Source organism: Rousettus aegyptiacus, unplaced genomic scaffold (genome assembly GCF_014176215.1).
Source record: "Rousettus aegyptiacus isolate mRouAeg1 unplaced genomic scaffold, mRouAeg1.p scaffold_m13_p_3, whole genome shotgun sequence".
Classification (NCBI taxonomy): Eukaryota; Metazoa; Chordata; class Mammalia; order Chiroptera; family Pteropodidae; genus Rousettus; species Rousettus aegyptiacus.
In genome coordinates, this window is record NW_023416306.1 from 135694461 (window position 1) to 135706838 (window position 12378).

Genomic DNA, 12378 nt, shown 5'->3' on the forward strand with positions numbered 1-12378 from the left:
GTATTTTATTTGCCTTGGTTAATCTACTCACTTAAAATTTACTTTTCAAAGTTTATAACACATTCATCTAAATCAGTGGTTCTTAAGAGAGGACATTTTAGCCCCAGGGGACATTGGCAATATCTGAAGACATTTTTGGTTGTCACAACTTAGGAGGGGGTACCACGTGTGCCACTGGCATCTGTTAGGGAGAGGCATGGATAATGCTTAAGAATACTTTGGACAGCCCCTCACGACAAAGAATTATCTGGCCAAAAACGTCCATAGCGTCAAGATGGAGAAACTCTGATCTAAATCAACACAACGAGGGGGAAAAAAGTCTCCTGTAAATCCTGCTACCTCAACAAATGAAACTCTCCACTTTTCTATTTCCTCCCAGCCTCTGTCCTACCGTATGTACCAACACTTATAATTCTTATAACCGCAGCTGGAATACAATCTACATTCTGCTTTTTTCAGTTAATGTTATACCTTCACCTTTTTCCCTTCTTGCCGCGTTTCTCACGAGGATCATTTTTAACGGAGGTAATGCAGTTATCCAGGTTGTTCGATGGCCCGTATTTTACCTGACCAGTCCAAGTCTCTCATGCAGTTGGTTACTGAGAGACTCACCAAGTGGACTGCATGAGGTAGAGGTGGCTCAGGCGGGCCCGCTACGGCCAGCCTTCTCCTCTACCTCAGCCCAGGCTGATGCCATCATAGTCTTCATCATCAAAAGGCCTTTATGAAGCGCCTTGGTAAATATATCCTGACGCTGGAGGGATCTCTTGCAGAGATCTTCCCACCAGCCCCTAACATCTGGGGCATGTTTGCTCGGACAGACAGCATATATGTCAACCAGCCACGAAGCCATCCAAGGACCAGCCTGTAGGCCCCAGGCAGAGGGTGCCAGACCAGATTCTTAGGCAATATTCATGACAAGAGTAAGTGTGTCTGAGAATGGAAAACAGGCTGGATCCCCGAAGGGAGCCAGGGCCTTGAATTCTCTCCTCCAGCTGGCTGCAGGCTTCTCGAAGGGCATGGGATTTTAGAAGCTACAGGGAGAGAAAGAGAGGGGAGCAGTTTGACACAGGTCAAGGACTTGGGGTCAAGTGTTCCAGGCTCAAGTGTTCAAGTGCACAGCCTGGGAGAAAAAATATGCTACCAGAGAGGTCCTTTCTGAGACCTTCCCGCCCGACCCGCTCGTCTCACCTCCGTGTCCCTGTTTCTCCCCCTACAGGTGTTCCATGAACAGGGCATCCTCTTCGGCTACCGACATCCACAGAGTTCTGCCACTGCCTGTATCCTCAGCCTTTTTCAAATGACCAATGAGACCCTCAACATCTGGACTCACTTGCTGCCTTTCTGGTACCTTCCAGCCCCCTGGGCCAGCTGCGTCATTCATGACCTCTGGGAACTGGGGCTTCTTTAAGACATAACTGGGGTGGGGAAGGCTGAGGTGCCATGCTGGGGTTCGAGGACTCCCTGTGGTATGTGGGCTAGAGCTGAGGTGAGTTTTAGGGCTCGGATTGTGATAGGACTCGTGGGGCTCCTCGTGGCTCCCCTGACTTCTCTGCTTCCCTGCTCCAGGGTCTGATTTGATCTTTTCCCCTTTAGTTTTAGAGGCTTTCTGGGTCTTCCGGAAGCCCTGGTTAAAATGTTATGAGCTTAAGCAAGTCACATTTTCCCATCTGCAAAGCAGGAGGATAGTTCACACCTCCCAGATTATGGGGATTGTGAGGATTATGGGGGAAGACATGGGAAAAGGCATTGGGCACAGAGCTGTGGCTGCCCTGTAATTATTCTGGAACCACAGCAGCCGTAGGCATTTGGTCAGGTTAGCAGTTTAATGGAGCATCTAAGAGCAAAATTCGGGTGAGTGTGTGTGCACAAGTAACTGGAGTTGCCAGGAAGGTGAAGAGGGACGTTGCTGAGAAAGGGGGACCAAAGACCAGCTTGACAGGGACAGAGGTCAAATCATAGGATATCAGAGCTGGAAGGACCTCAAAGGTCATGCTGTCCACTGTCCCACTTAGACCACCATTGGTAGACAAAGATGTGGCCCAGGGCTTGCTTACATTACACAGTAAGTTCTGGCAGAGACTGGTTTCTGGGCTCCCCTCCCAATCATGTCAAGAAGCCAAGAAGGACCAACAATGTGCACAGGTGGAGATGGGCCCGAGGGAGGCAGCGTGCTCCATCAGAAGTCAGAGACAGACCCAGGGCCACAGCTCAGGGGAAGGTGCTGGAAACCTCCCCAAGGGAGGAGAGAGCATTTACGCTTGTGGTAGACTAGAGCAATCTGTAAAGGTGCCACCGGCCTGCCGACTGTCAGGCTAGCAAGCAAGACGCTGCCCATGGAGGCTGATTGTCGTTTTAAATTTAAGTCAGCCTAAGTAAACTTAAAAAGTCCTAATGCTAACAAATGTAACTTGCAGAAGGGAGTAGAGTCAGTGTCCCCCTGGTCCTTCTTCTCCCTGGAGCTGCCAGATGACCTGCTCTTTATGCACCCCTCCTCCACACACACACACACACACACACACACACACACACACACACAGCTCTCCTAGGGACAAGCATCTGTGACAAGTGTGTATGTTTAGCACCTAGTTCTTGCCGTTATTGCTCCTCCCCTGCTCTGTCTGACCCACAGCCTTTCAGGCTTTGGAACAGCTGTGGAGTGTCCACCTTATGGATGAACCACAGGTAACTTAGGCTGTTCGGAAGTTTGTGCCGCTGCAGAGTGCCGGCCAACCATCCTTGTTTGTGGGGCCTGAGCCCTGTGCACAGATCCTGGGGGATGACTTCTTAGCAGTTTGACAGCTGGGCCACACTGGCTGAGGTGCCCCACCATGTACGTACCCCTACACTGCCGGGCCCAACTGGGCAACACAGAGTATCAGCAGGGCTTGGGAAAGCTGGGAGTAAGATGTCCTAAGGAAATGGGACCAGGGAATAATCTCGAGATGATCAAAGGATATATTTTGAGAAACAGAAAAAAGCTTAAGCTTTATTTCTGCTGGGACAGGAGGAAAGAGATCACAAGTACAGCCAGAGGATTTGGTGATACTCCTTGGGCTCCAGCATGAAGAGTTTTGTAGTCTCTTTCCCTAGGAGAGTTTGGAGGAAGGGGGGGGTGGGCAGCTCTCTATCAGTTTGAAGAAGAGGGCAGCTCTGGAGGCAGGACTGCCTTGCATGGGTTACAGGCTGAGGATACGGACAGAACTGATGCAGAGGCATGCGATATCTCTATGGAGAGACGGAGCCCAGAGACCCAGGCTCGACTGAGACTCAGCGTGAGCCTCGGCCACTCAGAAAAGCGATTGCAATGTTAGTGGAGAGCTTGTGTAGACGAGGGGGGAGAAAAATGTCTTGCCATCTCCTAGACTTTCAAAATCTTAGCTGAGGGATTGCTTCTATGTGAGGAGCCTTCTTGTAAGGGGGACATAGACAAAATACAGGACTGGTACCAGGCCAAATTTGGATCCTATGAGGGATGGTTGAATGCACCAAGGTTATCTGCTGTGAAATTCAAAGAGATGGGGATGGGTTATGAAGACTGCCTTAAAATATTTGATGGGCTCGTTTTCTGTGTCCCATCAGGGAGAACTAGGGCTGATCTAATGAAGATAGATTCCGGGGAGACAGATGACAGCTCAGTGAAGAACTTTCCAATACTCAGAGCTACCTTGTAAGGTGGTGAGCTCCCCATCCCTGGAAGTGTGCAAGTTGAGGCTAGAGAATCAGTTGGGCAAGATGTAAGAGGAATCTGTCACCACAGGCAGGGGGAAGGGATTGGACTAGACAAGGCTCTCTTCTTGCCCCTCCTGCCTATTTCCAACTAAAAACAGACCCCACTCACCCACCCTTGCTCATGGCATTTCACCAAAGTGAGAAAATGTAGGGATGGGCCATCCCAGGGGAATGGAAAGCAGCAGATAATGAGGCGGAGAATATAAGAGGAACCTCCAGCCACCGGGATTGTGTGGGCCATGATGTGTTCCAGGTTCTTCGTGTGGAGGTTTGTTACCACACTGTATGTGACAGATGTCCAGAATGACAGCTACTCCTGGCCTCTGCTTGTGTACATGAGCACCAGCTGCGTGTACCCCCTTGCATCCAGCTGTGCACATACCTTCAGCTCCATGTCCAAGAACGCCCGGCACATCTGCTACTTCCTGGACTATGGCGCCGTCAACCTCTTCAGCCTGGGTATGTGAGGCCCCGCTCTCAACTTCCCTCCCCTGGGACTGCGCCACCTGCCTCTCTCCTGGGGAGCTAGGGTCACCATAAGGCTTTGATGGGCTTGCAGAAGAGTTGTGGGGATGCAGTGCCGCTGTTCAGGTTCCCAATGAGTGTTTTGTAAGCAATATGTCCACAGGAATGCTGGCAATACTTAACAATGGTTGTCTGGGGACAAACACCTGATCTGTGGTGTTTGCTGATTTGTGTGATGTAAATACTCCCGCTGTGGGCGACTTCAAGCCGCCAACATGACATCACTGAAAACAGGCAGGCGAGGTACACTATAGTGCACCATTACAGCAGGTCCTCTGTACTGATGCAGTAGATATGCTAATTGAATAGTTATTACTTTTGTTAATGTGACTCATTTAAGTTTATGTCATTTAATTTTTAATGATGGCCAAGTTTAACAATCAGCTCACAAGTTCTCTGAAACACAATCTACTTTCACAGGCCAGGGTAAGCCAACTGCACACATTAGTGGTGGTCTCTGTTGTGCCTGGCAATGAAGGGGGCTGGTCACAAATCCTATTTGTCCAGAGGCTTAAAGGAGTGAGCGATTAGCTCAAAGTGCCTCAGGAACAGAATGACGAACCCCAAGCTGGTGAGGTTGGGTGCTGGCTCTCCAACTTCCTCGTGTCATCCTTTAACTATGATGCCCACTCCTCCTCCTGTCTTCTCTCCCCTACTCGTGGGCATCCCAGTTTTAGCTACTTCTTCTTCTTGATCCTGCTCTAGGTGTAGAAGCAAAGGCATCATCTGCCCTTGCCCAAGATGGGGTCTATGAGGAGCCCATCTCCATCCCATTTTCTCTTCTCTGTTCCTTCTCAAGTTACACATACAAACATACCACATATACATACTTGCATAAACACACACACACACACACACACACACACAGTCCTTACTGCCTCACCTTCCACTCTCCAATGCTCTGCTCAGTCCCCACCATTCATGGTTGGGAAGGCGCCGGCCTCCTCCTGACTCTCGGGATCCATGCAGCTATGTGGGCTCCCTCGCCAGCCTTCGATGCAGGGGCCCCTCTGTGCTCCTCAACCCCCATCTCTTTCTCTGGCCTCAGTTACCTGACTCCCTTCCTTTCTCCATCTCCTTTGCTGGTTCCCCTTCCTCTGCTCTCCTCCCTATGTGGGTGAGCTCAGAACCCATCCCTGGGCCTCTGCTCTGACATGGCCCAGCTCCTTGGGTGATCTCGTCTGTGCCCACACTCTCCCCTGACACCTCTGGGGGAGCTGCTCCAAATCTCCATCTCTAGTTTAAACTCCTTACCTGGTCCACGCCACATCAAGCCTTGTGACTGAGACAGTCCTGTCCCCTGCCCCTCAAGTCAGAAATCTGTAGGTAATCCTCAGTTTCCCCTCCCTCTTGCTCCCACCACCCTCTCTAATCAGCACATTCAGTTGAATCTCTCCTCCACATTTTTCAAATTGACTTTGTCCCACTGGCTGGCTTGGCTCAGACCCTCACATCTCCATCCTGCACTGTTGCAACAGCCTCCTCTCTGCTCCCCCAACCCCCACTTTACCCAGCCGTCCCAGGGAGGTTTCTACAACACCTTCTGAGCATGGCACCCCTCCCACTTAAAACTCTTCAGGGTTCCCAGTTTCCTGAAATAAAGTCCAAACTCCTTAGCCCAGGAGCTTGCACAGTCCTCAGTCACCTGTGCAGACTCACTATGTATGACAAGAGTAAGCACACTGGCGTAATCGCTACGAGGCAGGCTCTGAGCTCAGCTCCTGACACACATCACCAAGGGGTGGCACAACGTGGTGCTTGGTGGCCTGACTGCCACCCCCCCCCCATGCAGGTTATATGCTCTTGGGCAAGGTTGTTAATCTCATCAAACCTCGATGCTCTTACCCACAAAACTGGCATATCTTCCTCATGAGAGTGTTATGAAGATCAAATGTATTTTGTAAGTGAAGCATGTTGGGCAGTGCCTGGCATTTTGAAAGCATCGGGGGGGCGGGGAGCCATCACGGTGATGAGCTCGTTACCCTGGGAGCAGTCCCCTGAGGTAGGGACCATTATTATACCCACATTATAGGTGAGAACAATGAGGCGCAGTGGAGATCAGGGACCCGGATCACACAGCTTGTCAGTGGCAGAGCCAGAGCCCTGAGAGCCTGAGAGCCTGAAGGGGCCCTTCCTGTGGCTCCTTCCAGGCCCCCAAGCCTGCATCCACCTCCATGTGGCTCTGGTCCCCAGCCTTGTCAGTGGCCCCTTCATCTCTGCTTCTCACTGGGAACAGCTCCCTAAGTACAGATGTGTATCTTTCACATTTGGCTTTCCTGCCCATAGCCCACTGTCTGACACAGGGATGGAAGTAAACAGGGATGGAAGGCCTCAGGGTTGAGACAGCCTATGGATTTCACCGGAACGCCCAGCTCCATGCCTGCAGCCACCTCTCCTCCCCACTCTCACTCCTTCGGACCTGTGGAAACCTTCAGTCCTTGGAAGGTGGCTTTGCTCCAGCTTCCCCCTGATTTCCAGCTGTTCTTCCCTCTGGGCCACCCTGTGCACTTTCACTAGGTTTTGGCTACCTTAATCCCCCATTCAGAAACCTTCCGGTTGCTCTCTTTTGCCTGAAAGAGGAGATTCACTTTCCATAGACTGGCATCTAAAGCCATCTCCCATCCTGTAGCCTGGAAAGCCCTCCCTGTCCTCAGGCCCCAGTCAGAATCCCTCACCTTCAAAGGAGGCTTCCCAGGTCGGCTTCTTTGCTGATGCCTGTCCATTCTGAATGTCCGCTTCATACTGTAGTCTGCCTGGAGGGACTGATCATTTTGCTTCCCACTGTAGTTCCTGGCATTGTCTGAGGCTTTTGCTTTTGTAATGCCCATGGAGCTTGGCACCTAGACCCCAGGCAATATGCCCAAAAGCAAACTACATCCTGGTCCAGATGGGAACCTCCCCACGGTATCAGCCTGAGGAAAGAGTTTGTCCCCCTGGAAGCTCCCAGAAGAAATCTCACAGGTGGCCTGCTAGACTGGGGAGCATTGTATCCAGGAGGTGAATATTCTAGGCCTGTGTGATTCTGGGAACATACCTGGTTTCACTAGACTCCATCTGTCAAATGGGATCAGAGACAGAAGCTACATGGCCCAAGTCCTGCTTCAGCCTTGAGCTAGAATTCCAAGTTCTCTATGTCTTTGGAATAACAGGCAACCTTAGGCTTAATCTTTCAGGCCCTGAGCTGAATGGCCTGTGGCTGTCTCTTCCAGAAGGGACCTCAGCATGTGAGGGTGCCTAGAGAGGCCATGTGGTCCAGACCCCTGGACACACCTAGCCCCTTTGAAAAGGACAGTGATCTCCCCTGTTCTTTCAAATAAAAGCTGCAGTGGACAGGTGTCATGAAGTTCCTTAGTTAACCCTTCTCTCACAAACTCCAAAGCCTAAAAGAAAAGAAAACACTGAGGCTAGCCTGTTATACCCAGCCGCTTAGCTGGCCAGTTCTGCAGCCCACTGATGATTCGCCTCACCTTAGCAAAGGTGCTCTCTCCCTGCAACATTGATCTTTCCACAAGGAAAACCCCGTGCCATTGGACGGGTGAGATGTGCATGCTTAGAGCTAAGCTAAGCACACTAGAGTGTCATTGTGGCCTATAGCCTGTAGTTAAAAGCAGGGACTGTCACTGGACCTGCCTGGCTTTGCTGCTTTCTAGCTGTGTGCCCTGGGGTAGGTTATTAAACCTCTCTGTGCCTCTGTTTTATCCTCTGCAAAATGAAGATAAGTGCAGGACGGTGGTTTTAAAGATTGTGCAAGTTAATGTATGTAAAGGCCTTGGAGCAATGTAAATTCTCAGGATGGGATCTGGGTAAGTGGAGAAGAGAGAGGAGGCCATTTAGGCAGGTTTAATGGCACAAGCGAGGGAATAGCAGCAGGTCCGTGGGGTGATGAGGCTCAGCCAGATGCTGGGGTTGGTCTTCCCAAGGAGTCCAGACGGTGCCAAGTCAAGTCGTGGCTTCTTGCCCAAGTCTCGTTTTTCCTCCCCAGGCTCAGCCATCGCCTACTCTGCCTATACATTTCCCGATGCTCTGGTGCGTACCACCTTCTACGACTACTACGTGACCCTGGCTGTGCTGAACACCATCGTCAGCACTGGCCTCTCCTGCTACTCCAGGTACCTGGCCACCGCATCTCAGATGGGACGGGGAGGGTGGTCCTGCATGCAGATCCATGGACTGTGGGAAGGGACCGCAGAAGATGCACTCGGGAGCCTGGCGCTCAGTTAGTTCCACATGGACTTCCTGTGGCTGGGCGGGACCAGCTTCATGGGCACACAGCCTGTGCAGTTGCTCAGGGCCCCGCGATCGGGAGGGCACCATACTTGGCTTAGTGTTCTGCTATTGTTATCCTGAAATTCTTAATGATTTTTTAAAAGGAGGTCCTACACTTTCACTTTGCACTGGGCCTTGCAAATTATATAGCTAGTCCTATTGCCAGATAGTCACCTAGCCTCCTTGACCCTCAGTTTGCTCATCTGTAAAATGGGGCCAACACATCTACCTTATGAGACAGATGTAAGGATTACAGGTAACATATGTACCCAGAACACCTGGCACAAACCTGTCCCAGAGGAGCACCCCACAAACGGGCAGTCTGCTACTCATGGCTGAATGGGCCTGCCTCTAGATACCTGTGATGGCTGATGGATGATATTCAGATGCTGGACACATCCCCGGGGGAAACCCCATGGACATAAGTCACACCTGGCTCACTGGCTCTAATTCTTTTTTTTTTTTTTTTTCCTTTCACTCAAGAAAGCGTATTGGAGTACAGGGGACATTGTTTTGAGGATAACTACTCTAGGTTATTCAGCTCTTTGTAAAAGTGACTGTCCAAAAGCTCCGGTTCCCTACATTATTTAGGAAACCTCTCAAATGATGGTGTCAGGGCAGCAGGCTTTGTAGACGGTGCCAGGGTGCTGGGTTCTTTGCAGGCTGGGGGCCTTCGGTGGCACCATGGCAGGCGGGCAGGTCGCACCTGACCATCTGTCTCCTCAACCGTGATTCCAGTGAGCCACCTTGAGTCTCCCTATTAGATGGCTGCAGTCCTCAAAGAATTGCTGCCACCTGCAGCCGTCCACACTCCCTCTGCACAGGATAAAAAAAGGAGAGGCATGCTTCTGTATCTTCTTCGCAGTGCTTTTGGCTCTAGCTTTCTTTATGTGACACTTGGGTTTTATAGGACCAAGAGGTATGCAAGTTTCACAAACTTGACAAACTGGCTTTTTTGTTTTTTGGGTGTTTTGTTTTTTTTTTTTAAAGAAAGGAAGGATAGATTCTTAAATAACATTAGGAGTGCTTGCCCCAACTTGCCCTCCACTTACCTGTCCTGGGACAGGTCTAAGCGTGCAGTTGATTTCCATGAGTGTGAGTCTCCTTTGCAGACACAGTCTCAGCATTGTGTTTTGTGTTAGTTTGTCCCGCAGAAAGGTCTGGGCATGGAAGTGGAGGTTGAACTCTCTCTTCCCTCTTCCTGGAAGTCGCAGAGCTCCCCTAAAGCTGTGAGGCAATAGAGTCTGCCCACAGGGTAGAGAATATAATCAGATGCCATAGGATGGTTATTTCCTTCCTTCTTCCCTAGTTTCTCAAGGACCTTGGGGATTAAAAGCTCTTTCTGAAGTACAGCTCCATGCCAGGCCAGTGCTAGGTGGGCTGCACAGATGATGGAGAGAGTAGGATGGAGAGAGTCAGATTCCTGCCTTAGATGAGACACAAATAGAAAAGTAACCAAGATGCTCAAAACCTCCCAAGAAAGATGAAGCATGCCCACAAGGCACTGTGCCTGGATGAGTGGGCTCACCAATGGCCTGGTCCACAGACCCAGACACACCTGGATCTGGTCCTTGGACAAGTCACTGTCCTGTCTGGTTAGCTCCTTCAGGGCCATGTACCTCTGGTGTTTGGAATTTAGGATCCAGAGAGGTGAGCACTATGGGCTAAAGGGGCTGGGAAGGCTTCATGGGTATGCAAGAAATAGTCCCAGAGTTCATGATCCAGGGCTGCTTTCCCATGAGCTCCCAATGGAAATCTTGGAACATTTGATACATTTTTTTTTTTTTAAGTTTCCTCGATTACCTATAAGACACCAGGGAAGATTATTTCCTTCTAGTGAGGAGTCCCTCTGATTGTTTAGATATGATGAATGGATCTTTTGTATGCAACAAGCCTGGTACCTTTGGACAAACTTGTTTGGCAAGGCAGGTTGGCCAGGAATTTCTTGAATGCCTGTGTTTGGGGGCTTTTCTCTTGTCAATGAAATGGATTATTTCTGTTTATTTATGGGACACATCTGTGTCTATTTCATCCATCTACCTATCCACCCATCCATCCATCCACCCATCCATCCATCCATCCATCCATCCATCCATCCATCCATCCATCCAACCATTCAGCATTCTTTAGATGCCTGCCATGTTCCAGGCATCGTGTTAAGATCTTGGAATACCAGAAGGAGTGGGGCACAGTCTTTGCCCCCAGAGACCACCCAGTGATTAGGAGAGACAGACTGAAGATCACCCAGAAGTCCAGATGGAGTCATCATTTCCCCTAAAGGCCAAGGGAAATGGCCTTTGGAGTGTAGCATTACAGAATGTAGCATAAACAAATAATGATTACACAGAAGGACACCTGCCTGGATACCCAGGGTTCTGTGAAGTGGCATTAGGACTGAGGATTGAGAGAGGCAGAACACCTTAGCTGGAGAGGAGAGGACCTTTGGACGGAGAAAACAGCCTGGACAAAGGCAGGGGGGCTGGAGAGGATGGGACTGCCTTGGGAGGCAGCGGGGAGATTCAGGGTTGCTGGATCTTGCACAGCTGGAAGGGAGAGAGCGACTAGAGACAGGCTCCAAAGGCAGCTGGGGATTTGAAGCGCCTCGTATGTTCTACCGCGGGCTGGCTCTGTGCTCATGAAGGACAGTAACCTTCCTAGGAAGACAATTCCTTGGACTCAGCTTCCATGCCCTGAGGGGCTTCCAGGTGTGTTAACAACCACTGACGTAGGGGGCTGTGCTGGGACAGAAGGAGAGAGGGGCAAATGCTGGTCTCAGCACCAGAGGTAAGCGGGATGCCCCGTTCTGAGGGCCCTCTTCCTCTTTCTTTTCCATGTTGACAGCTTCCCTGCTCTGCCAAGCCCGTTCTTTTTGTTTTCCTTCCCTCTCTTTGTGGTCTTCAGTGTCTGCAGAGTGCGGAGGATAACTCGGGGGCAGGGGTCACTCCGGCCCTGGTTAACCTCAGGAGAAACAGGTGGAGAAGAAGGCACATGCCCCGTGGAATCCGCGATCTCATAGACTTGCAGTGTGGCCTCGGGCCAGTCACCACCCCCTCTGAGCTTCAGTGTCTACACCTTAAACAAGGGCATCTGAGAAGATGCCCTCTAGGCTCTTTCTGGTTTGGGTAGTCTACAATGCCAGTGTCTTTCCCAAGATTTCTCTCCTGCCGCTCCCTCCTGCTCCATAGGTTCACAGTATGGCCAGGGTGGTGGCGTGGGGGAGAGAGAAGCACCTTCTCCTTCCCTGAGCACAGGAGACCAGGAACCTCATTAGTAGCTTTTCACTTATTTACATGCTGGCCTAAATGGCAGCCATTCCATTACAGTGCACATCCTTAAGCTTAATCCCCACACGGGGAACTGTGCACCCCCCTGGCTGGGTTTTGGTCTTTATTATCATGGAATTTAGTTCAAATGAACATACTTCAGAAAGCTGTTTTCTTGTTCTGTAGCATCTGAGAAGGGAAATGAGGGGATGTGTGACTTCTCTGTGGCTCTTAGAGCCAGGTTATGTGACAGAGATCTGGCCTGCTCACACCTGCCAACCACCCAAAAGCCCAGGAAGGTGTCACTCCCCTTAGGGACGTTAGTTACAGTGTTTGCCATGTATCACGAGTCACCGCGGGGACCTTTTTATTCATCCAGCTAAAGCATCCAACCATTGGTGTTCTTGATAAGTTCTTGCTCCGTGAAATGCCTTGTGGTCAGTGCTGTGAGGGAGGGAAAGGAATCATCATCAGTGGTGGAAAGTGAGCCACACCATGGCACTGGTGCCATGGCAGGTCAGAGCAGCGTGGAGCAGGCCCGGACGTGGGTGCAGAGGTCAGAGCCGGAAACAAGAGGCTCAGCAGACAGTGT

The 12378-nt window shown here is 50.7% G+C and overlaps 1 protein-coding gene across 3 annotated transcripts in view; it reads left to right on the forward strand.

Moving 5' to 3' along the window:
* The window catches only part of PAQR5 (progestin and adipoQ receptor family member 5), a 73255-nt gene that overhangs the window by 49123 nt on the left and 11754 nt on the right, over positions 1-12378 (forward strand). For all 3 annotated transcript variants that reach the window (XM_016145756.2, XM_016145757.2, XM_036238442.1), the window contains exons 3-5: positions 1220-1347; positions 3986-4191; positions 8240-8366. In XM_016145756.2, the coding sequence (XP_016001242.2) occupies positions 1220-1347; positions 3986-4191; positions 8240-8366 (461 nt within the window). The remainder of the gene's footprint in view (positions 1-1219; positions 1348-3985; positions 4192-8239; positions 8367-12378) is intronic.